The sequence below is a fragment of the Oncorhynchus nerka genome, linkage group LG18 (genome assembly GCF_034236695.1).
Source record: "Oncorhynchus nerka isolate Pitt River linkage group LG18, Oner_Uvic_2.0, whole genome shotgun sequence".
NCBI classification, from domain to species: domain Eukaryota; kingdom Metazoa; phylum Chordata; class Actinopteri; order Salmoniformes; family Salmonidae; genus Oncorhynchus; species Oncorhynchus nerka.
Genome location: NC_088413.1, coordinates 49,662,415 through 49,686,656, shown reverse-complemented (window position 1 = coordinate 49,686,656; position 24,242 = coordinate 49,662,415). Strand labels below are relative to the sequence as shown.

The 24,242-nt window shown below is 43.5% G+C and overlaps 1 protein-coding gene across 1 annotated transcript in view; it reads right to left on the bottom strand.

The window, feature by feature from the left end:
• LOC115146039 (apoptosis-stimulating of p53 protein 1-like) overlaps positions 1-24,242 on the bottom strand; it is a 36,775-nt gene that overhangs the window by 7,640 nt on the left and 4,893 nt on the right. The window contains 8 exon segments of the mRNA XM_029687795.2: positions 544-669; positions 1,056-1,248; positions 1,967-2,107; positions 2,675-2,871; positions 3,304-3,478; positions 8,334-8,435; positions 20,647-20,717; positions 22,969-23,088. Coding sequence (XP_029543655.2) covers positions 544-669; positions 1,056-1,248; positions 1,967-2,107; positions 2,675-2,871; positions 3,304-3,478; positions 8,334-8,435; positions 20,647-20,717; positions 22,969-23,088 — 1,125 coding nt within the window.

Sequence of the window (24,242 nt, the reverse complement as noted above, 5' to 3'; positions counted from 1 at the left end):
TCCAACACACCTCCAGGCTGTGTAAGGGCTATTTTACCAAGAAGGAGAGTGATGGAGTGCTGCATCAGATGACCTGGCCTCCACAATCCCCCGACCTCAACCAAATTGAGATAGTTTGGGATGAGTCGGACTGCAGAGGGAAGGAAAAGCAACCAACAAGTGCTCAGCATATGTGGGAACTCCTTCGGGACTGTTGGAAAAGCATTCCAGTTGAAGCGGGTTGAGAAAATGCCAAGTGTGTGCAAAGCTGTCATCAAGGCAAAGGATGGCTATTTGAATATAAAATATATTTGTTTAACACTTTTTTGTTTACTACATGATTCCACATGTATTATTTCATAGTTTTGATGTCTTCACTATTATTCTACAATCTAGAAAATAGTAAAAATAAAGAAAAACCCTTGAATGAGTAGGTGTTCTAAAACCTTTGACCGGTAGTGTACATAACTATCAGAATTCATGTTTAAGCACTGTTGTTGATATTGAGTTATGCTACTGAAGCCCCTCTCCTTCTGCTGCTCTGGTCCCTGGCTGCCGACTCACTGTTGGCACCGTGGGCCCCTGAGGGGGACCGGGACCCCTCTCTCAGCTCCACGGGGTCCACTATGATGTCTAAATCTGAGACCTTCCATTGGCCGGAGGGCTTCCTCACACCGCACCCCTCCTCCTCTGCTGAGCCGAGACCGCCACACACCGTGGTCACAACAACAACAACAATAACGACGACAACAACAGCAGGAAAAGACGATACGAGTAAAGGGAAGGAGAAGAAGAGGTCCACAGACAGACATGGGAGAATAGAGGAAAGGAAGTTAGAGGAAGCTGAGCCAGATAACACAAAAATATGACGAGTTTAGATTTGAAATATCTGCTCAGAGGTGTTACGTTGCTGCTTACCACTCTGAACTAAAATCCTCTACCACCTCCTCCTTACCAATCTCATGACTGTCGAGATAAGATCAACCAAGGTGTCCCAAATAGACAGATATAGTCTGACAAACAGTAGTTTGAGAGTGATAACGTAGGTAAAGCTGCAGTGTGGCGCAGGGACTGACCTGATTTAGAGCGGCCATGGTTGATGGGGCCAGTCCCAGGGACAGACTGTGGTTTTAAGGGGTCTGGGGGCAGAGCGTAGCCTCCCTCCTGTCTGCCTGGGACGGGGACCTGGATATAGGGACACACAGCGGCCACGCGCCCTGAGCTGCTGGGGGTGGGCTGGGGGGAGGGAGGCCCATTTATCCTGTTAAGCTGTGGAGTGGAGAGAGAGAGACGGGAAATACAATGTCAGCTATACTTAAAATCACAATGATCTGCTGTAGATTACAGAGAATTTCAAAGAGACAGAGAGTGAAGCCAATTACCTAAATACTGAATGTATAAACAGTGCCTAGTGAAATTATTAGCATTTTGTTGGCTTACATTTGCAAATTTAAAAACTTGTTTTAAGGCATCAAAATGTGAAAACTGTGAGTACTTTCACTAGGCACTGTGCAGTGCAGTATGTAGGCGTGCTATGCTACTGCATATGCGCTGATGGTCTGAGTGTAAGAGTGAGTGGGAACAGAAAGTTATTGAGTACTGAGATAGATTGAGTATCTCTGAGAACACAAAGGTATTGAGTATGGAGATAGATTGAGTATCTGTAGGAACACAAAGGTATTGAGTATTGAGATAGATTGAGTATCTCTGAGAACACAAAGGTATTGAGTATTGAGATAGATTGAGTATCCCTGGGAACACAAAGGTATTGAGATCTCTGGGAACACAAAGGTATTGAGATCTCTAGGAACACAAAGGTATTGAGTATTGAGATAGATTGAATATCTCTGGAAACACAAAGGTATTGAGATATATTGAGTATCTCTAGAAACACAAAGGTATTGAGTATTGAGATAGATTGAGTATCTCTGGTGAGCTTGTGAGAGTTCCTTCCTGGTCTTACAGGGTTGTTCTCTTTTTGACGTGCCTCAGCTTTTTTCTTGTGCAGGCGCTCGCGGAGGTCCCAGATGCGCTTGTCCATCATGGTCACCTCTGTGTTGCGCTTATTGAGCAGCTCCTTGTTCTGCTGCAGCCTGCCGCTCTGCTCCGCGTTCAACTTGTTACGCACCTGACAGAGACACAAAGGGAACAGGGAACGGCATGGCTGTGAGTCACACCAGGGGTCAGATGGATGGGAAATAGGGTCATTCCTGTGTGTGTGTGTGTGTGTGTGTGTGTGTGTGTGTGTGTGTGTGTGTGTGTGTGTGTGTGCACGAGTGGACGTGTGTGCGCGTTGGTGGCATGGCAGAGTCACGCCAGTGGGCATCCTGTCCTGTCTCTGTTTAACCAGGCCCTGGCAGGATGAGGGATGAAGAGACAAAAGCTGCAAATGTCCTTCAGAATGAAAATGTAAATCTGACTCTAATCTCCTCTCCTTCATCTGATCTAGAGCTGGATGATGTAACATCCCCCTGAAAATATGAATCTGAAGTGTCATTACTTTATATAGTGTAATTTCTTGTTGTATTACGTAAAAACACGTGTCACATTAAACTGATCTCTCAGCATGACTCTGTGTCATCATAATCTAGTGGTATTGTGATGAGATGTTTACTTCTGTACAGTACTTGCAGTACTACTGAAAATATCATTTTAAATGGCTGAAGCAAGCACACATTTTCTTCAGGAAATGTACCTGTAGCTCCTGGTAAAGTTTGCGTAGCTCCAGGGCGGCGGTGCCAGTGAGAGGTCCTCCTAGGGGCTGCAGGCCGTTGAGACGTCCCCTCCTCAGGTCCTCCAGCTGCTGGGTGAGCTGGTCCACCTTCACCACAGCTGACTGCAGCTCTGCCTGCTTCTCCTGGAACAGCCCACTCACATGCTGGATCTCAGCCGCTGCATGGGTAGAGGACAGGGGACGCAATACACTAATATCAGTAACTATGTATTATGTGTGTGTATATGTGTGTGTTAGGGAGAAATCAAAACATATGCTTCAAGTCTGATGCTGTGTGAGAGAAGAGTGAGTATAGTGTATCATTATCAGTGTGTGGCAGCCAGGGTGCAGCCTTGGACGTTATACAGAACAAGACCCTGCTACAGTATGACCATGGAGACGTTAAAACATTCAGAGAACTCCTGTCAACACCCAGACACACCCAGTTCCAGACCACAACATAGGGAGGGTCAGATTCCAGGCTCACTGACAGAACTAAGGAAAGAGATGACATCATGGACAGCTGAACGGAGCCCAGATTCTACTTTCACCACGTTAACAGGGCAGTGTGTGTGTGCGCGCAAGCGTGTGTGTATTGGAGCATTGCTTACACAGGTTGCCATTGATGAGCTTGCTGTAGTCCACCTGGCCCCTCATGGCGCGGATCTTCTTTAGTTTGGCCTCCTGACTCTCCACTCGCTCCTTCAACCTCTGCAGCTTCTCAGCCTCTGACGCTGTCTGGCCCTGTGTGTGGTCCTGCTGCTTCAGGTACCTCAAACGCTGCTCCTGAGAGGAGGGGAGGGACAGAGGGGAGGGGAGGGGAGGGACAGAGGGGAACAATGAGTTACAGATGTGGGGAGGTCAAATGTAGTGCAAGCATTCCTCCACTTCATTCAGACACAGATAAAATTACACACACTGACGCAGACACACATATTCGAACACAAGCACATAACAATGACCTGCTTTTAGAAATAACTTTTCACACACACACTACACAGCCACACACACCTCCGTTCTCACAGAAGAGAGCTGAAAGGAACAAAGGACGAAAAGGAAGGAGATGGTAAAGGAAAAAGAGAGTGAAAAGAGAAAGAAAGTAATAAAAAGTATTGAGAAAAGAGGGAGCAAGAGACACACAGCAAATGTAATCGAATTCAGCTTACTTAGTGGACCTAAACACACAGATTTGCAGAGAAGAGAGAATACACAAACCATTTTTCTCTTATCAAAACATTTAAAGGGCTTTGCTGCCAACACACGTTTTCTCCAATACAAAAAATACCAGCCTTGCAAATGACATACATAGATAATCTAAATAACAAAAAGAAATCCATAATTACCAGTAGTGGAGTGAGTGAATGAGTGAAAAACAAATCAGTATGTGAATGAGAGCAAATGAGGTAGTGAGTACAAGGGATTGCAAGGCTATGTGGTGCTGACTAAAGAATTTTCAGGTCTGCTCTAGAATGAGCAAACACAATGCAGGTTCTGACACAGAAAGAGAGAGCGAGAGAGAGAGAACTGGGCAGGGAGTGTTGACTAAACACAATCCACTGTTCAATAGAAGGACAAAATGAGAGCGGTAACCCACTCTATGCAAACACCCCAAATCACAGCTAATCACACACATTAATACACAGTGTTAATACAGTGAACAAATAAAACATTCCCATACTGACACGTGTATGTACGTAGCTTATAAAGTCATAGAAGCTTCTTTAAACCTCTAGTAGTCAACTGCATCACCAGTATTACCCTAATCATCAACACATAAAAAGGCATCATGGCTGCTTATAGGATAGACAACGTTGAAACATCCAGTGTTTCCTCAGCCCCATAATAAAACATAAACAGACATATTTACCTTCAGACTGAGAAACACCAGTTAAAACCTAATCCACAATCGGATCTAAACAGGAAATGTGATTATCAATAAAATACTAAAGAATACATGACAAGTTGTCCCCTGATGTCTCAGGTAAATGCTTTCCTGGTGCTAAATTTGAGTTTCCAGTATGTTGCGTGTGGTAAAATAGGGTAAACCCTTAACTGTTAAACCCTCTAGGTTCCTCTCCATCCTCTCCTTGAGACAGCCCAGCAGCTGGCTGCTCACCGCTCACCTCATTTCCTGCCGGACATCTATTCCCTTCCTGTTGTTGTCCCTGCTCGTTGTCCCTGGCGATGCATGCTGCCGCCTCACACAATGACCATACTGACCTTAGTAACCATAACCCTGTACCTAGCCAGTGACTGCACACAACATCACACACAAGATGATCTAGGAACTGCTTGATGTGTTTAAATGACCACAGAGACCACAACAAGCTGACAATAGCACATGTGACCAGATCAACAACAGACCATGTGTGAACTATATCCCAACCAATCAAAAATCAAGCATAAGGAGAAGTACAATGGTCAGGAAAAACTCTTCCCCAAAGCATCCCACCACAAATGCTGTTTGTGATGAGCAACCAACACTATTAAGACATGACAGGCAAGCAGGTAACACACACTCACTGCCTCTCTGACCTTTTAGCACTCATGTTTGCATGTTAATGTATCCTGCATGTAAACAGATGCATCTGTTTTGGATCTTCATCCAAACCCTTTGACAGTGTGCAGGTATCTATTTACCCTGATAGCATGTTAGCATGTCCCTCTGTCTGAGACCACAGTAAAACAGGCCTCCCTGCCCTGGCCTGTTCCTTAGAGCAGTGGTATTCAAAAATCTCAACTTATTTATTTTATTTTTTAGGAACAAAAGATGTGGAGTACAGATTATTGTATGGAACAATATACAAACATGTTACCTGCTTGCCTGTCATGTCTTAATAGAGTTGGTTGCTCAGCACAAACAGCATTTGTGGTGGGATGAGTTGGGGAAGAGTTTTTCCTGACCATTGTACTTCTGAGAACGATATTTTGAAAAATAAAATGTGATTGAGTAAATGTATTTATTGGTTTATTTTAATTTTTATAAGAGATTTTAAAAAATGGAATGAATTGAAGGTTATTTGTTGATCGAAAAATCGAAATGCACCGATTTTAAGATTGTGTCATTATATTTGGAGTAGGGTCACAAGAAATGATTGATGAAAATGGTGTACCCAGAAATTCTGGCTGAAAAAGTTTGAATACCATTGCTATAGAGGAGATAGGGTGCCATATCAGATGGATCCCTGGTGACATTTGTAAACTGAGGATCTATGTATAGCTCTATAACATATAGATCTGCTCTCTGACCCACATGTTGACTGACTGGAGCCCACAGCAGAGAGAGGGAGGGACTGAAACCTGAGCCAAACCAGAACAACTGTCTGTGACCAAGCAGAATGATTTACACTCTGGACACACTCAAATGGCACCAGGTTGATGTTCAGTAGCCACCAAATGGAAGAAAAAGGGACTGAAGTAAGGGGGACTACCCAGACTTGTCCAATGCGAAAAGCTTTGAAGCGTTTTGCTGTGGTGTTCTGTAATGGACACAAACCAAGCTAAACCAACACAACCACTCAACATAACAGAAATTGCCAGACATCTCAGAGACTAAAGCTATAGACACCAGTCGGTTTTCTGAATGTGAGGTCAAGATGGTTCCTGGTAAGGCCGCCCGAGTGGAGCAGTGGTCTAAGGCATTGCAGTGCTTGAGGCGTCACTACTGCCCCGGGTTCGATCCCAGGCTGTGTCAAAGCCGGCCATGACCGGGAGACCCATGAAGCAGCGCACAATTGGCCCAGCGTCGTCCGGGTTAAGGGAGGGTTTGGCCGGCTGGGATATCCTTGTCCCATCGTGCTCTAGCGACTCATTGTGGTGGGACGGGCGCCTGAAAGCTGACTTCGGTTGCCAGTTGTAAGGTGTTTCCTCCAACACATTGGTGTGGCTGGCTTCCGGGATAAGCGATTAGTGTGTCAAGAATCAGTGCGGCTAGACAGGGGCGTGTTCCGGAGGACTCATGGCTCTTGACCTACACCTTTGCGCTTAGTGGGACAATAATTTGTTACGGGAGTTGCAGCAATGGGACAAGACTGTAACTACCAATTGAAAATTACAAAATTGGGGAGAAAAAGGAGTAAAAGTTCAACAACAACAAAATATATATATACAGTACCAGTCAAAAGTTTGGACAAACTCCATTCAAGGGTTTTTCTTTATTTTTACTATTTTCCACATTGTAGACTAAAATGAAATAACACATATGGAATCATGTAGTAACTAAAAAAGTGTTAAACAAATCCAAATATATTTATTTTAGAATTATTCAAAATAGCCACCTTTTGCCTTGATGACAGCTTCACACACTCTTGTCATTCTCTCAACCAGCTTCAAATGGAATGCTTTTCCAACAGTCTCGAAGGAGTTCCCACACATGCTGAGCACTTGTTGGTTGCTTTTCCTTCACTCTGCGGTCCAACTCATCCCAAGCCTTCGCAATTGGGTTAAGGTCGGGTGACTGTGGAGGCCAGGTCATCTGATGCAGCACCCCATCACTCTCTTTTTTGGACAAATAGCCCTTACACAGCCTGGAGGTGTGTTGAGTCATTGTCCTGTTGAAAAACAAATTATTGTCCCACTAAGCGCAAACCAGATGGGATGGTGTATCACTGCAGAATGCTGTGGTGACCATGCTGGTTAAGTGTGCCTTGAATTCTAAATATATCACAGACAGTGTCACCAGCAAAGCACCCCCACACCTCCATGATTCACGGTGGGAACAACACATGCGGAGATCATCCGTTCACCTACTCTGTGTCTCACAAAGACACGGCTGTTGGGACCAAAAATCTAAAATTTGGACTCCTCAGACCAAAGGACAGATTTCCACCGGTCTAATGTCCATTGCTAGTGTTTCTTGGCCCAAGCAAGTCTCTTCTTCTTATTGGTGTCCTTTAGTAGTAGTTTCTTTGCAGCAAATCGACCATGATGGCCTGATTCACGCGGTCTCCTCTGAACAGTTGATGTTGAGAAGTGTCTGTTACTAGAACTCTGTGAAGCATTTATTTGGCCTGCAATCTGAGGCTGTTAACTCGAATGAACGTATCCTCTGCTTCAGAGGTAACTCTGGGTCTTCCTTTGCTGTGGCAGTCCTCATGAGAGCCAGTTTCATCATAGCGCTAGATAGTTTTCCGGATTGACTGGCCATCTTAAAATAATGATGGCCTGTCATTTCTCTTTGCTTATTTGAGCTGTTCTTGGCATAATATGGACTTGGTCTTTTACCAAATAGGGCTATCTTCTGTATACTACCCCTATCTTGTCACAACTGATTGTCTCAAACGCATTAAGAAGGAATGAAATTCCACAAATTAACTTTCAACAAGGCACACCTGTTAATTGAAATGCATTCCAGGTGACTACCTCACGAAGCTGGTTGAGAGCTGGTTGACATCAAGGCAAAGGGTGGCTACTTTGAAGAATCTCAAATATAAAATTACTACCTATGTGATTAGATATGTGTTATTTCATAGTTTTGATGTCTTCACTATTATTCTACAATGTAGAAAAAATAATAATAATTAAGAAAACCCTTGAATGAGTAGGTGTATCCAAACTTTTGACTGGTACTGTATATTATGTTTATTGTTTATATATAAATATATATATATATTATTGACTATGTGATCAGCAGTGTCTGTACCTTGGCAACCAGCATCTGCTGTTGGGCCTCGATCTGTTGCTGTTGACGTGTGGCCATCTCCTGCAGCTCCGACAGAGACAGCTCCACGCTAGGGTTTCCCACCTACACACACACGCACGCACGCACAAACACACACACACGTACGCACACACATCAGACAAACCGGGAGAAAGAACAAGCTCAAAATGTGGGCCCTCTCAAACAACAAACAAAGCACATCCTCACACACACATATTGACATGAAAACACTGGCTGCATCAGATGATGAAACATTATGCTGTAGAGTTACAGAGACTGGTGTAGGCAGCAGTAGACCTTGATATAACAACGTCAAACATGGAGACAACAGGTCTCATCTCACCGTCTTATGTAAGAGTATTCTCCATAACGTCAAAAAACACATAACTCTCCTCTCTGATGTGAAGTTACATTAGCTTTGTGACATACAAAATGAATATCAAACAGAATATCATACAAATTTGAATATCAAACATTATGCTCATGATATTAAAAGGTTTGATGCTGACCCGTGATGCAGGATGTGTGCAACACACAGCTGTCAAAAACAATATATATATTTTGTTTAAATGCATTTCTCAGTGCACACACACTGCAGTCACATGGCGCTCACACACACCAGCAATCATCACTGGACCACTAGGAAATGCCTGGATTGCCTAAACAGGAAGCTTGTAGTCCTGTCATGTCCTGCAATTGTGTATAGTTTTGTGAATAGTCACTGATTAACAAACACAATGCTGTCTCTCTCTCACACACACTTTTTATAAAACACACACATTAAGTCCTGCTTTCACAGTCAACTCATAATCTCCCTCAGGTGCTTGATCTCGAGTCTATCCTTTTGAGGTGAAGAGTTTATGGTTTTGTATCTTGAGAAAAGGGCTAGTGAACAGGAAGTCTACAAAGCACAGCTTAGTGAGGTCACTGGACCATTCCAATCCATTCCCATTACGGCTAAAGTTGAAACCATGATGTTCAAAGGGAAATATATTACAGCAACCTTGAACAGGCCTCTTGTGCTTTAGTTTGTGGTGCAAAGGCAGCATCTGTGAGCTAGTGAAAACAGGAAGGCTTGCTGTTCGCCTTTGGACAATAGAAGCCACGAGGGAAATAGGGTCATTCCTCTGTCTGTGCATGTGTGTGTGTGTGTGTGTGTGTGTGTGTGTGTGTGTGTGTGTGTGTGTGTGTGTGTGTGTGTGGAACAATGAGAGGTGCCTCTGAGTGGTCGATTCATTCATGCCTCAGTCAATGGACATGTCAAGTGTCGCCTGTCACATCAAGATTTCCTGGAATACATGACTTCCTCTCCCCTGAGGGGCTTAAATATGCAGCATTTCAAGTCACCAGTAACAATTCAACAGTGGAACATTGGGTCATCCATTGTCAGAAGGATAGAATGAGTACTACACTGAACATTTTGGACCAGTGGAATCCATTGATTAGGCCTAAGGGCAGAATTGTCCTCATTCTAGAGAGGCACCAAGTTATGTCAAGTGAGGTTTTAAAAGACAACTGAAGCAGGCTTGTTTGCATTTCAGAACTGTACAACAACAGAACTGTACAACATAGCTACAAACAAATGTTGAACTTTGATAACTACTGCTGTCTGTCTTAACCAGTCTGTCATTGTAAGTTCAAAAACAGCAGGAGAAAAGGGGTCTATAATGCAAGTTAAGGGAAATGGACAAAAAACTCTAACAGTGCATTTCCTTCACATCAAACATTGACATAACTGCTGATATTAAGGAAACAGCGTCCCTGTGCAGGATCAGAATTCTGACTCAGCCCTCATACCATACGCAGGACCATGCCAGAGTACTGTACCTGCAATATTTTATCCATAGGAAAAGACAAATAAAATGTTAAACAGGTGTAGACTGACAGTGAAATGCTTACTTACGGGCCCTTCCCAACAATACAGAGAGAAAGAAAATAGAGATATAATAGAAAAGTAAAACACGCAATAAAAGTAATAATAAATACACAATGAGTAATGATAACTTGGCTAAAAACGGGGCACCAGTACTGAGTCGATGTGCAGGCGTAAGAAGTAATTGAGGTAGATATGTACTAGTGGAGGCTCCTCAGAGGAGGATCATCCTCCTTAGCGATTTTTTTTTTAAGTTTTTTTTTTTTTTAAGTTAGCATTTTTAGATAAAACTATACAAAATATATTCACATCACCAAATAATAGATTAAAACACACTGTTTTGCAATGAAGGTCTACAGTAGCCTCAACAGCACTCTGTAGAGTAGCACCATGTTGTAGCCAGAGGACAGCTAGTTTCTGTACTCCTCTGGGTACAATGACATCAATAGAAAACCTAGGAGGCTCTTGGTTCTCACCGCCTTCCATAGACTTACACTGTAATTATGACAACTTCCGGAGGATGTCCTCTAACCGATCAGAGCTCTTGCAGCATGAACTGACATGTTGCCCACCCAATCAAATAATCAGAGAATGAATCTAGTACTAAAAGCATAAGCTACAGCTAGCTAGCTAGCAATGCGTAAAATATGTTGAGTAGTTGACTCAAAGAGAGATAAAATGACTATTAGGAGAGGCAAGAAAGAGTGAGGGAGATGTTGTTGTATTTCACTTTCACTTATTTAGCTAGTGAATGCATGCAATCCTAGTTTAGCCTACTCAAACACCCGGTTCAAACAGAGAGGGACGCTATGTTAGCTAGCTGGCTATGGCTGTTCAACACTGGAATTCTTCCAAGTCAAGGTAAGCTATTGGTTTTATTAATTTCTTGCCACAGGGCCTGCCAGTGTAAATGCTTGCTGCTGACTGTACACTGTTCGAGTAGCTATGTTGACTATTACATATAACAGTAATATTGTGACAACGATGTAGGCTGTGTGTAGCGGTTAGCAATTATGATATCAAGGTTTGGCCTGGATAGGTTTTTTCGCCTGGTCACAGAAAGCTGATGTATTGTGCACTGAAGTTCACAAGTGAAGGAAAAATGTGAGAGGAGAGCGCGTAGGAATACAACGTTCAAATGGACCATGTTTTTTTATGTGGCTGCTATGAAAGTGAACTGTGTCTGTGTGTGATTCTGTTGAAAAACGTTTCTTAATCTTAAAACCACCCATCCCGGATCCGGGAGAATTGTCATCAACAACGCTGAATAGCATAGCGCCACAGTCAAATAATATTACTAGAAAATATTCATATTCATGAAATCACAAGTGCAATATAGGAAAACACAGCTTAGCCTTTTGTTAATCCACCTGTCGTCTCAGATTTTGAAATTATGCTTTACAGCGAAAGCAATACAAGCGTTTGTGTAAGTTTATCGATTGCTCGACAAAACAATAAGTACACATAGCATCAGGTAACTTGGTCACTAAAATCAGAAAAGCAATCAAATTAATCGTTTACCTTTGATGATCTTTGGATGTTTTCACTCACGAGACTCAGAAAAGCAATGGGCAATAGGGATGCATAGGAATACAGGGGTTTCAAAATAAGAGTCACTTCCTGATTGGATTCTTCTCAGGCTTTCGCCTGCAATATCAGTTATGTTATACTCACAGACAATATTTTTACAGTTTTGGAAACTTTAGAGTGTTTTCTATCCTAATCTGTCAATTATATGCATATTCTAGCATCTGGTCCTGAGAAATAGGCCGTTTACTTTGGAAACGTTATTTTTCCAAACATAGAAATAGTGACCCCTAGCTTCAAGAGATTTTAACGGAAGTAAACAGAACAAAACGGGGATCAACATTCCTAAATTTGTCCAACAGAAACTCTCGTTTGCAAATGTTGGACTAATGATTACACTGTAGATCAGATAAATGCAGGCAAGAGTGTGCATGGAGGAATTTAATATGTCAATGTCTGTCACCTTGATTAATCAAATTTCTTTTGACCTGTGCACCTACACTACCGGTCAAAAGGTTTAGAACACCTACTCATTCAAGGGTGTTTCTTTATATTCACTATTTTCTACATTGTAGAATAATAGTGAAGACATCAAAACCATTAAATAACACATGTGGTAACCAAAAAAGTGTTAAACAAATCCAAATATATTTTATATTTGAGATTCTTAAAAGTCCACACTTCGCCTTGATGACAGCTTTACACACTATGGCATTCTCTCAACCAGCTTCACCTGCAATGCTTTTCCAACAGTCTTGAAGGAGTTCCCACATATGCTGAGTACTTGTTGGCTGATTTTCCTTCACTCTGCGATAAAACCATCTTGATAAAACCACCAGCCTGGAGGTGTGTTGGGTCATTGTCCTATTGAAAAACAAATGATGCTCCCACCAAACGCAAACCAGATGGGATGGCGTATTGCTGCAGAATGCTTTGGTAGCCATGCTGGTTAAGTGTGCCTTGAATTCTAAATAACTCACTGACAGTGTCACCAGCAAAGCACCACCACACCTCTTCACACCTCCTCCTCTATGCTGCACGGTGGGAACCACAAAGGATAGTTTTCCACCGGTCTAATGTCCATTACTAGTTTTTCCTGGTGCCATGCAAGTCTCTTCTTATTATTGGTGTCCTTTAGTAGTGGTTTCTTTGCAGCAATTTGACCATGAAGGCCTGATTCACGGTCTCCTCTGAACAATTGATGTTGAGATGTGTCTGTTACTAGAATTCTGTGAAGCATGTATTTGGGCTGCAATCTGAGGCTGGTAACTCTAATGAACTTATCCTCTGCTGCAGAGGTAACTCTGGGTCTTCATTTGCTGTGGCAGTCCTCGTGAGAGCCAGTTTCATCACAGCGCTTGATGGTTTTTGCGACTACACTTTCAAAGTTCTTGTGAAATTTTCCAGATTGGCTGACAATGTTTTAAAGTAAAGTAGTTTTAAAGTAGTTTCTCTTTGCTTTTTTTTGTTGTTGCTTTTTTACCTTTATTTAACTAGGCAAGTCAGTTAAGAACAAATTCTTATTTTCAATGATGGCCTAGGAACAGTGGGTTAATCTTGTCAGCTCGGGGATTTGAACTTGCAACCTTCCGGTTACTAGTCCAACGCTCTAACCACTAGGCCATAATATGGACTTGGTCTTTTATCAAATAGGGCTATGTTCTGTATACCACCCCTAACTTGTCACAACACAACTGATTGGCTCAAATTCATTAAGAAGGAAAGAAATTCCACAAATTAACTTTGAGCAAGGTACATCTGTTACTTGAAATGCATTCCAGGTGACTACCTCATGAAGATGGTTGAGAGAATGCCAAGCATGTGCAAAGCTGTCATTAAAGCAAACAAATATCAAATACATTTTGTTTAACACTTTTTTGTTTACTACATGATTCCAAATGTGTTATTTCATAGTTTTGATGTCTTCATTATTATTCTACAATGTAGAAAATAGTAAAAATAAAGAAAAACCCTTCGAATGAGTAGGTGTGTCCAAACTTTTTATAGGTACTGTACATAAACTCAGCAAAAAAAGAAACATCCCTTTTTCAGGACCCTGTCTTTCAAGGATAACTCGTAAAAATACAAATAACTTCACAGATCTTCACTGTAAAAGGTTAAAACACTGTTTCCCATGCTTGTTCAATGAACCATAAACAATTAATGAACATGCACCTGTGGAACGGTCGTTAAGACACTAACAGCTTACAGACGGTAGGCAATTAAGGTTACAGTTATGAAAAGTTAGGACACTAGAGGCCTTTCTACTGACTCTGAAAAACACCAAAAGAAAGATGCCCAGGGTCCCTGCTCATCTGCATGAACGTGCCTTAGGCATGCTGCAAGGAGGCATGAGGACTGCAGATGTGGGCAGGGCAATAAATTGCAATGTCTGTATTGTGAGACCCCTAAAACAGCAACAACGTCGCCTATGGGCACAAACCTACCGTCGCTTGACCAGACTGGATTGGCAAAAAGTGCTCTTCACTGACGAGTCGCGGTTTTGTCTCACCAGGGGTGATGGTCGGATTTGCATTTATCATCGAAGGAATGAGCATTACACTGAGGCCTGTACTCAGTGCGGGATCAATTTGGAGGTTACACTGAGGCTTGTACTCAGAGCGGGATCAATTTGGAGGTGGAGGGTCCGTCATGGTCTAGGGCGGTGTGTCACAGCATCATCGGACTGAACTTGTTGTCAATCTCAACGCTGTGTGTTACAGGGAAGACTTCCTCCTCCCTCATGTGGTACCCTTCCTGCAGGCTCATCCTGACATGGCCCTCCAGCATGACAAAGCTACCAGCCATACTGCTCATTCTGTGCATGATTTCCTGCAAGACAGGAATGTCAGTGTTCTGTGGCCAGCGAAGATCCCGGATCTCAATCTCATTGAGCACGTCTGGGACCTGTTGGATTGGAGGGTGAGGGCTAGGGCCATTCCACCAAGAAATGTCTGGGAACGTGCAGGTGCCTTGGTGGAAGAGTGGGGTAACATCTCACAGCAAGAACTGGCAAATCTTGTGCAGTCCATGAGGAGGAGATGCACTGCAGTACTTAATGCAGCTGGTGGCCACACCAGATACTGAATGTTACTTTTGATTTGGACCCCCCCCCCCCCCTTTGTTTAGGCACACATTATTCAATTTATGTTAGTCACATGTCTGTGGAACTTGTTCACTTTATGTCTCAGTTGTTGAATCTTGTTATGTTCATACAAATATTTACACATGTTAAGTTTGCTGAAAATACATGCAGTTGACAGTGAGAGGATGTTTATTTTTTTGCTGAGTTTATAACTAGGAATAAAGTGACAGATAATAAACAGTGGCAGCAGTATGTGATGAGTCAAAAAGTTAGTGCAAAAGGGTCAATACAGATAGTCCGGGTAGCTATTTGGTTGACTATTTAACTAACTATTTAGCAGTCTTAACGCTTTGGGTAGAAGCTGTTCAGGGTCCTGTTGGTTCCAGAGCATTGGTACCGCTAGCCATGTGGTAGCAGAGAAAACAGTCTATGACTTGGGTAGCTAGACTCTTTGACCATTTTTAGGGCCTTCCTCTGACACCCCCTTGTATAGAGGTCCTGGATGCCAGGGAGTTTGGCCACAGTGATGTACTTGGCCGTACGCACTACCCTCTGTAGCACCTTGCTGTCGAATGCCAAGCAGTCGCCATACCAAGCGGTGATACAGCCAGTCAAGATGTTCTCAATGGTGCAGCAGTATAACTTTTTAAGATTCTGAGGGCCCATGCCAAATCTTTTCAGCCTCCTGAAGGGGAAGAGGTGTTGTCGTGCCCACTTCACGACTGTGTTGGTTGTGTGCTCCACCACAGCCCCGTCGATGTGAATGGGGGCGTGCTTGGCCCTATGTTTCCTGTAGTCCACAATCAGCTCATTTGTCTTGCTGACATTGAGGGAGAGGTTGTTGTCCTGGCAACACACTGCCAGGTCTCTGACCTCCTCCCTATAGGCTGTCTCATCGTCATCATAGGTATGACTATAGCACTAGTTTAAATCATATGTAGTTTTAATCACACCCCACATGAATGGGATCCTAAAGAAAAATATCTATGCTATAAAACATGTCTTACATATTTCAATTACACACACTAAGGGGCAGCTATATTTAAAATCAGTGCCATTTGACAATAATTCATTTAATTATGCAATTATGACATATTGCATGATCAGTAAAATCCAGAAAAATGCTGATATTCAAACATGTAATAGCCTAATCATCAGGGATTTGGGCATATATTTATTCTTGCCTAGTTATATAAAGATTAAATTAAATTAAATAAATTATATTATTAGCTTTTTATGCATGCCTTATGGTACCATTCCTAGCCTTTATAGCATATATGGCATACAATGAAATGCTATACAAACCAATAAAAACACATGAAAACATATAGGCAGACAATATGTGACCTGCCCGAGAAACTTTACACCATGACAAAACATCAAAGAGATCTAATTTAAATTGGTTGTATTACCTGGTGGGCGTCCCAGGTAATTCTGCAAGATCGCACCTTAATTTTGCTGCATTGTCCTTCAACTGTAAATTCCTGTACAGCCTCAACATGTTTCCACTCCATTTTTTTCATTCAAATCGTTCCTCTACTCATCTAGTAAACGTAGCCCCGGTCACCGCGCCAATGAATGACAATGCACCGATTCCTATCGCAACTTTCGCACTTGTCCGATGCGGTGATTTACGAGTCTCTTCCTACCGCTCAAGGAGCACGGTTTGTTATTCCCCTCGTGTCACCTTAGAACATGTAAACCAGCGTGCGCATTCAGTAAACAGAGAGGGCAAATCAAGTCCGTGACTCAGTCGGGATGAGATGGACCGGTATAGTTGTCACATCCATTTAGCCTGAAGAGTAATGGGTCACACTATATGTTCATACGACAAACACCACTAGCTACCTTTTAAAAAAATGTACGTTGGCTATAAGAACATCTCAAACATGTATCAAAAGCGCCCATTCTTCGTCGCTGACGTGACTTTGTGACTGCGTAAGTTTTTCTCCCCTGTGAGGGATTTGTTCCAATTTTGACGTGCCAGCAGTTCTTTTCACTCTCCCTTTCTCGCTCCTCCTCTCCTCTCTATGCTGCTGGAGCCGGACTGCAGCACGAGAACATCCCCTCCCTTTCCCAAGCTCCTGCTGCCATAAAGTCTCTGCGCCACAGCTGTCTCCCGTACAGGTACTGGGACCCTCCTGATAATGCACATAATGGACATTTAGGGGGAACAAAACCTGCCGATCATTCCAGCGCTTTCATGCATCATATTCTAAAATGGCTGTGATCTCAGAAATACTGATTACACTTCTTGCATAATAAATGTGATGCTCAGTAGAACCTCAGAGTCAGTCTCAGACATAAATGAGACTGATTCAGTTGCTGCTTGCTCCACACACAAATCCCAATTCGAAGGACCTAATCATTATGACACCTAAAACTGTCTTCAATTTTGCAACAAAAAAAAATATACAATGGAAAAAGAGCAGATAATCATCTTTATCAACAAATCCCCTAGACCTGTTTTGACATAATCAAACTTTACCCAGCTGTTATTTCTATAATTACACACAGTTGTGCAAACAAAGGTGTCAGTGTCATGTCAGCCATAAGGGTCCACCCAACCACTGCTGCCCGAGCCTTGCTCTGTTGTAGCCACAGCTCACTCCCTTACAACACATCCAGTAGCAGGAGCATGTGAGGGTGGAGGCAGCACACTTCATGTCTAGGAGAAAGGGAGGGAGGAAATGAACATACAGAGAGACATAGAGAGGGAGGATAAAGAAGAGGAGGGAAAGACACTGACAGACAATGAGATCAGCACAGTGTGCTGGCGTAGGGCAACTTCTGTTTCTCCTAATGTTGCCTCTGTCTCCACACTGAACTTTCAACTTTCAGTCTGGTCAAGTTGTAACGCTCTAGACTCTGGACCACATATGCCCATCCACAGGGTTCAGGTCTCGGTTTAGCCCTTCCTACCGGTCATTCATCCTTCATTGTCTCCCCCCTAACATCTGCCTATACTGTCTGAAAACCCATAAAAAGATCAAAGGATGTTAAAATCTCCAATCTCCATTAAAAAAAAATGATCGCTTGGATTGAGTTGGCCTACATATAAATGACAAGACACACACTTTCCTGGCAGTGAACTACTCCACCCTGTGAAGACAATGACGCACAGAGAGATATGAGATTGCTAAGAATCAACATAGTACAGTAGACTATTAAAGTACCATTTTTTTCTTTAAACGAAACCACTGACAGCCAACCACGACAAGCCCATGGGTTGCAGCTTGAGTGCCCCTTGATCAGAAAGAGACATCATGCTACATGTTATCAATTAACAGTAGTCCTGAGTGTCTCAGTTGCTAGATCATAGCGCTTGCAATGTCAGGATTCCAGTTGTGGCCAACCATACATAAATGTTGCTTTGGATAAAAATGTCTACGAAATGGCATATTATTTATACACTATATATTCAAAAGTATGTGGACACCCCTTCAAAAGAATGGATTTGGCTATTTCAGCCACACCCATTGCTGACAGGTATATACAATCCAGCAGACACCCATGCAATCTCCATAGACAAACATTGGCAGTAGAATGGCTTTAATGATTGACTTTCAACGTGGAACCGTCATAGGATACCACCTTTCCAACAAGTCAGTTCGTCAAATGTCTGCCCTGCTAGAGCTGCCCCGGTCAACTGTGCGAGCTGTTATTGTGAAGTAGAAACGTCTAGGAGCAACAACGGCTCAGCCGCGAAGTGGTAGGCCACATAAGCTCACAGAACAGGACAGCCGAGTGCTGATGCACGTAGCACGTAAAAATCATCTGTCCTCAGTTGGAACTACTCACTACTGAGTTCCAAACTGCCTCTGGAAGCAACGTCAGAATAAGAACTGTATATTGGGAGCTTCATGAAGTTGGTTTCCTAGGCCGAGCAGCCACACAAAACCTAAGATCACCATGTGCAATGCCAAGCGTCGGCTGGAGTGGTGTAAAGCTCGCCGCCGTTGGACTCTGGAGCAGTGGAAAAACGTTCTCTGGAGTGATGAATCACACTTCACCATCTGGCAGTCTGATGAATCAGGGTTTGGCGGATGCCAGGAGAACGCTACCTGCCCCAATGCATAGTGCCAACTGTAAACTGTAAAGTTTGGTGGAGGAGGAATATTGGTCCGAGGATGTTTTTCATGGTTTGGGCTAGGTCCCTTAGTTCCAGTGAAGGGAAATCTAAACGCTACAGCATACAATGACATTCTAGACAATTCTGTGCTTCCAACTTTGTGGCAACAGTTTGGAGAAGACCCTTTCTTGTTTCAGCATGAAACCCCCGTACACAAAGCGAGGTCCATACAGAAATGGTTTGTCGAGATCAGTGTGGAAGAACTTGACTGGCCTGCACAGAGCCCTGACCTCAACCCCATCGAACACCTTTGGGATGAATTGGAACGCCGACTGAGAGCCAGGCCTTTTTGCCCAACATTAGTGCCCAACCTCACTAATGCTCTTGTGGCTGAATGGAAGCAAATCCCCACAGCAATGTTTCAACATCTATTGGAAAGCCTTCCGAGAAGAGTGGAGGCTGTTATAGCAGCAAAGGGGGGACCAACTCCGTATTAATGCCTATGATTTTGGAATGAGATGTTCGACGTGCAGGTGTCCAGATACTTTTGGTTATGTAGTGTATTTACAGTAACCCCACCCCAGTAACTGTAACCTCAGCGCGCGCGCACACACACACACACACACACCACAGTGAGAATCAGCCCCCCAAAATGATCTTAAACCAGTTATTTCATGAGATTGTTGTAATCCATCAGGACTGACTAAGAAAACCAGTCCTGAATAAAAGCACTCAACTAAAGGTAGATGCACTGTCGCTAAACATGTTAAGTTACTAGGCTAAATTATATTCTAAGTTATCTGCGTCTTTTCATACATTCATGGCGGAATCTGAACTTGAAGATGTGCGCATGTAACTCAAATCAAATTAAACTTTATTTGTCACATTCACCGAATACAACAAGTGTAGACCTTACCGTGAAATGCTTACTTACAAGCCCTTAACCAAATGGCTGTCAATGAAGGACATAAGCGAACATTTGAGTGACAGATGAGTATCTCAGATCATAAACTGTGAAACTAAATGCAATTGCTTTTGAGCACTGCCTGGGGACAGCATCTAGGGGAAATTGTTGATATGTGACACAAAAATAATAGCCAAAGAAAGCAGTCAGGATTCCAGCCTGGGTCAGAGATGCCAGGCCGTAGTAAGTTGAGCTTTATCTCCTGTTTTCACATGGACAAATTCTGAGGGAACTGTAATCATGCCTGTCACTAAGCCTTCTTCTAATCCTCTGTACTCTACAAACAACAACAGACACACACACACACACTCTAATACACACACTCACTCGAGCACAATCTAACACGCACACACACACACACACACACACACACACACACACACACACACACACACACACTTACTTGAGCACACCAACACACACACCTACAGTCGCACAATCGAGCACACACACACACCCACACCCCAACACACACACACACAAACACAGCAATGCACTCTCTGCCTCTCTCTCACAGTTAAAGACCCACTAAGAAAATCTCTTAAAGAGAGTGACCGAGGAAGTCCTTGGTATTACAGTAAAAACATTGTTTTTGGCCCTATGGATAGGAATTATTAAGACTTGAAATGCTAAATCATGATGCCATACAGTTTTCCTTCCCATTCACAAACCTAATGAGCAGGCAGGCATTATGCCAGAAAGTGTGTTTGTTTACTGCAGTGTGTGAATATGTGCATTTGTGTGTGTGTGTTGTGTTGTGTTGTGAGGACTTACCCTGTCCTCACAAGGCTGGTCTGAGCTCCCTCTACTGCCTTTGCTGGACTGGTCCTGAGAGAGCTGTCTCCCTGAATAGCAAAGAAGGACATTACATCAGACAACAGTGCAAATAACCAGTCACTAACACAGTAGAGCAGTACAGAGTTAATAATATAGATTACAATGACCAATCAAGAATCTAGATCACACATGACTCAATAATGAAACAAAGAGGTCTACCAATCATGAGGAGAAAAATGCATTCCTAACAAAATTACATTGACATTACACCTACTACACAGGATAACAATTGCATCAGGATACAGCCCAGGACAAATCTATCACGAGTCTGATCACTATCACCACAGCCATACCTTCTAGGACAACTCACTGCATTGCGGTCTCCTAACCAACTTCCAAACTCCCCTGTCACACACTGGATAAGAGCAGATGCCCGGGCGCGGTACAGTATAGTACAGCCCCCACGGAGTCCTCATTCAGATAGTGATCTGGTCTAATGAGTCCAAACACTGAGCCAGAGCTGTCCAGGATCCAGTATTAAGTCTAATTATCATTGGTTGGTTCTCCACTGGGCCGGCGCGCCGTGCTATGCGACTCCAGTCCAGAGTCATAAGGGAGGGGCGTTTGTCCTTAACCGTGTGAGCCCAAACGGTTCGTTTACCCAACCGTCTCTCCCTCAGGCACTCAGTCCAGTGTTCTGGACTCTCTATTCTCTTTGGTGAAACAGCCCCCCCCCCCCCCAACTGTGTCATCTATAAATAGCTAGATGTTTAATTCCCTAAATCCTGGGCCTGAATCACTATGTGGGTAATCCTGTCAGTCAGCTGCAAATACCTCAACCTCAATGGGCCGGTCCTCATTACAATGTCCCTCAGGCAGGGCTATAGGAGGTTCAACGTTAATGGCCCGGTCCTCATTATCCCCCAGGCAGGACCTTAACATGTTCAACCTCAATGGGCCGACTTGTGCTAATTACAGTACAATGCCCCCAGGCAGGGGTTTTTCTGTACATGACTTCAACCTCAATGGGCCAGACCTGTCCTCATTGCAATGCCCACCAGGCAGGCCTGTAATTAGAAATGTTCTCCTGCAACAGGGTAATCAAATTAAGATCCTACATCTGTAGCATGTTCCACATGGCTGGATTTCTCTTGCCTTGACTGTACCTCCCCCTCCCTCTGTTTGAAGGTGGGCTGGGAGCCTCTGATACCTTATCCTCCCCTCTCAGGAAGTCAGTCTACAGTATAGATAGCTAACATGATAAGAACTAGTGAACAGCGGTAAAGCTCCTCTCTTTACTTAAGGCTAGTTCCAACTTCCCAGGCCTTTCTTCCACCCCTGGTTAGGCCCCAGGTCCCCAGCCCTCCACGCCCGGTCAGGTCCCAGTCAGGCACCAGCCCCCTGCCCTCCACCCCTGGTCAGGCCTCCACCCGCCTTAACCCTGCAGGCCTGGGTGTCTCTCTCTCTCTGATCCATCTCAGGTGCACCGGTCAGAGGAGGTCACAGGCGAGGAGACCAATTAGCCACAAAAGAGATTAGTTACATAAAAGCCAGTCAGGCAGGCAGGCAGGCAGGCAGGCCAACCATACAGAGCCATCACACACACACGCACACAAACACTCAGCCACGTGGAAAGGGACAGACAGAGCCAGTTATGTGTCATGGAAAAACATGATTGAGAGCTCTAACAGGAACTCCGGAGTCAAAACAGAAACACACCTTCCTGTTCAGAGAAACAAAACAAAAGTACAGAGTATGTCCCAAATGGCATTCTATTCCATTTATAGTGCACTACTTTTGAGTCCTTTTGACCAGAGCCCTATGGGTAGTGCGGTATTTCGGGAATAGGGTGCCACTTGGGACACGAACATTGAGCTGTTCCAGAATTGAGAGCACATACTGCTTTTTATGACAGCCTTCTTATGATAATGGCTTCTCAGTGAATGTCTGGTTTATGTTATCTGATATGTTACTAGCTAACTGAGAAACAGAATAAGTCTGTGTCAGAAATGGCACCCTATGTTCTATATGGAATAGGGTGCCTCTGTCCAAAAGTAGTGCACTCTATATGGAATAGGGTGCCTCTGGCCAAAAGTAATGCACTCTATAATGAATAGTTTCACTTCAGGTACAAAGGTAGCATACTATACAGGGAATAGGGTGCCATTTAAGATGTAGCCTAAGCCATGGGTCAAGCCTAAATGTGCTGTTATAACTCCATGTCACTCATTGTCATATTTGGCTTGACAATGACAGCAATGGTGTTGGCAAGAGCATAAACAGATCTGGGACCAGGCCTGGCGAGGGCCAGTCACCCACCCTGGTTTCTGCTCTCTGAGGGGGAGTCTTCGTGCCTCAGGTAGAACCTGACCTCCATCCTCCTAGAACCCCACTTCTGCAGGTGCTCATACATCAGGTAGTCAAAGGGGATCACTCTCTCTGGAGAGGACAAGGAGGACAAAGTTATAACATAATTATAATATATACAACACTAATGAGAGGATCACTCTATGGGAGGGAGAAGAAAACAGGAGTTGTTGTTAGACACATAGACTTGGGTGATTATCTATTGGTGATTGTAAAGTGATACGGTGGGTTGATTGCCCCTCAGCCCTGATCATCATTAGAGATGAACTAAGTACTTTCTATTAACAGAATAGGATAAACCACATAAGTCCCCACAGCTATACTCTGGCACTGACGCACTGTATTGGGTCGCGATGAAGAGAAATACCTGTCTTCAGTAAAGAACCTATGAAAGTCAGGACAACCTTATTGACACTGTAGCTAGCTACTCTATGTTCCCTCACTAGGGCATGTGTTCATGCGCTCCCTGGCCTGTGCAGCCGGGTTGGGGCTGTGAAAACATTGAAATAGAATTACGATTCCATTCAAGTCAACATTCTGTAATGAGTGGACCGGCGGCCATATTGAGTGTACCCATGAGTGTACTGTCAAATTGATGTCTGCGGTCTGAGCTTCAAAAACAAAACTGCTGTGGTCTGAGGTGCTTTTTCTGTTCCAGTAATTCTATTTCTACGTGACGACAGGCCCACAGGCTATGTGTGTAAACAAGCACCAGAGCCTGGAGGGTCACAGAGAGACATCCTGACCCACTTTCTATCCCGCCTCACTGTCTGTCTGGGACGTACAGGCTGCCTGAGACAAAAACATCATTGTTGTATGTCAGGGGCAGACCACCACTGCTTTTGTTCAGGGAGGGGAGAGGGTCATTAGCCAAGTAAAATTTCTCAATGATGGCTGGCTGTCAATGTCTGTTTCCACATTTTGTTGTGTTACAGCCTGAATTTAAAATGTATTAAATTGAGATATTTTGGTCACTGGCCTACACGCAATACTTTATTAACGGTTACAAATTAATACAAATGAAAAGCAGTCTTGAGTTAGTAAGCATTCAACCCCATTTGTTATGACAAGAATAAATAGATTCAGGAGTAAAACTTTGCTTAAAAAGTCACATAATAAGTTGCATGGACTCATGCTGGGTGTTTAACATTATTTTCTAACCTCATCTCTGTACCCCACACATACAATTATCTGTAATGTCCCTCAGTCGAGCAGTGAATTTCAAA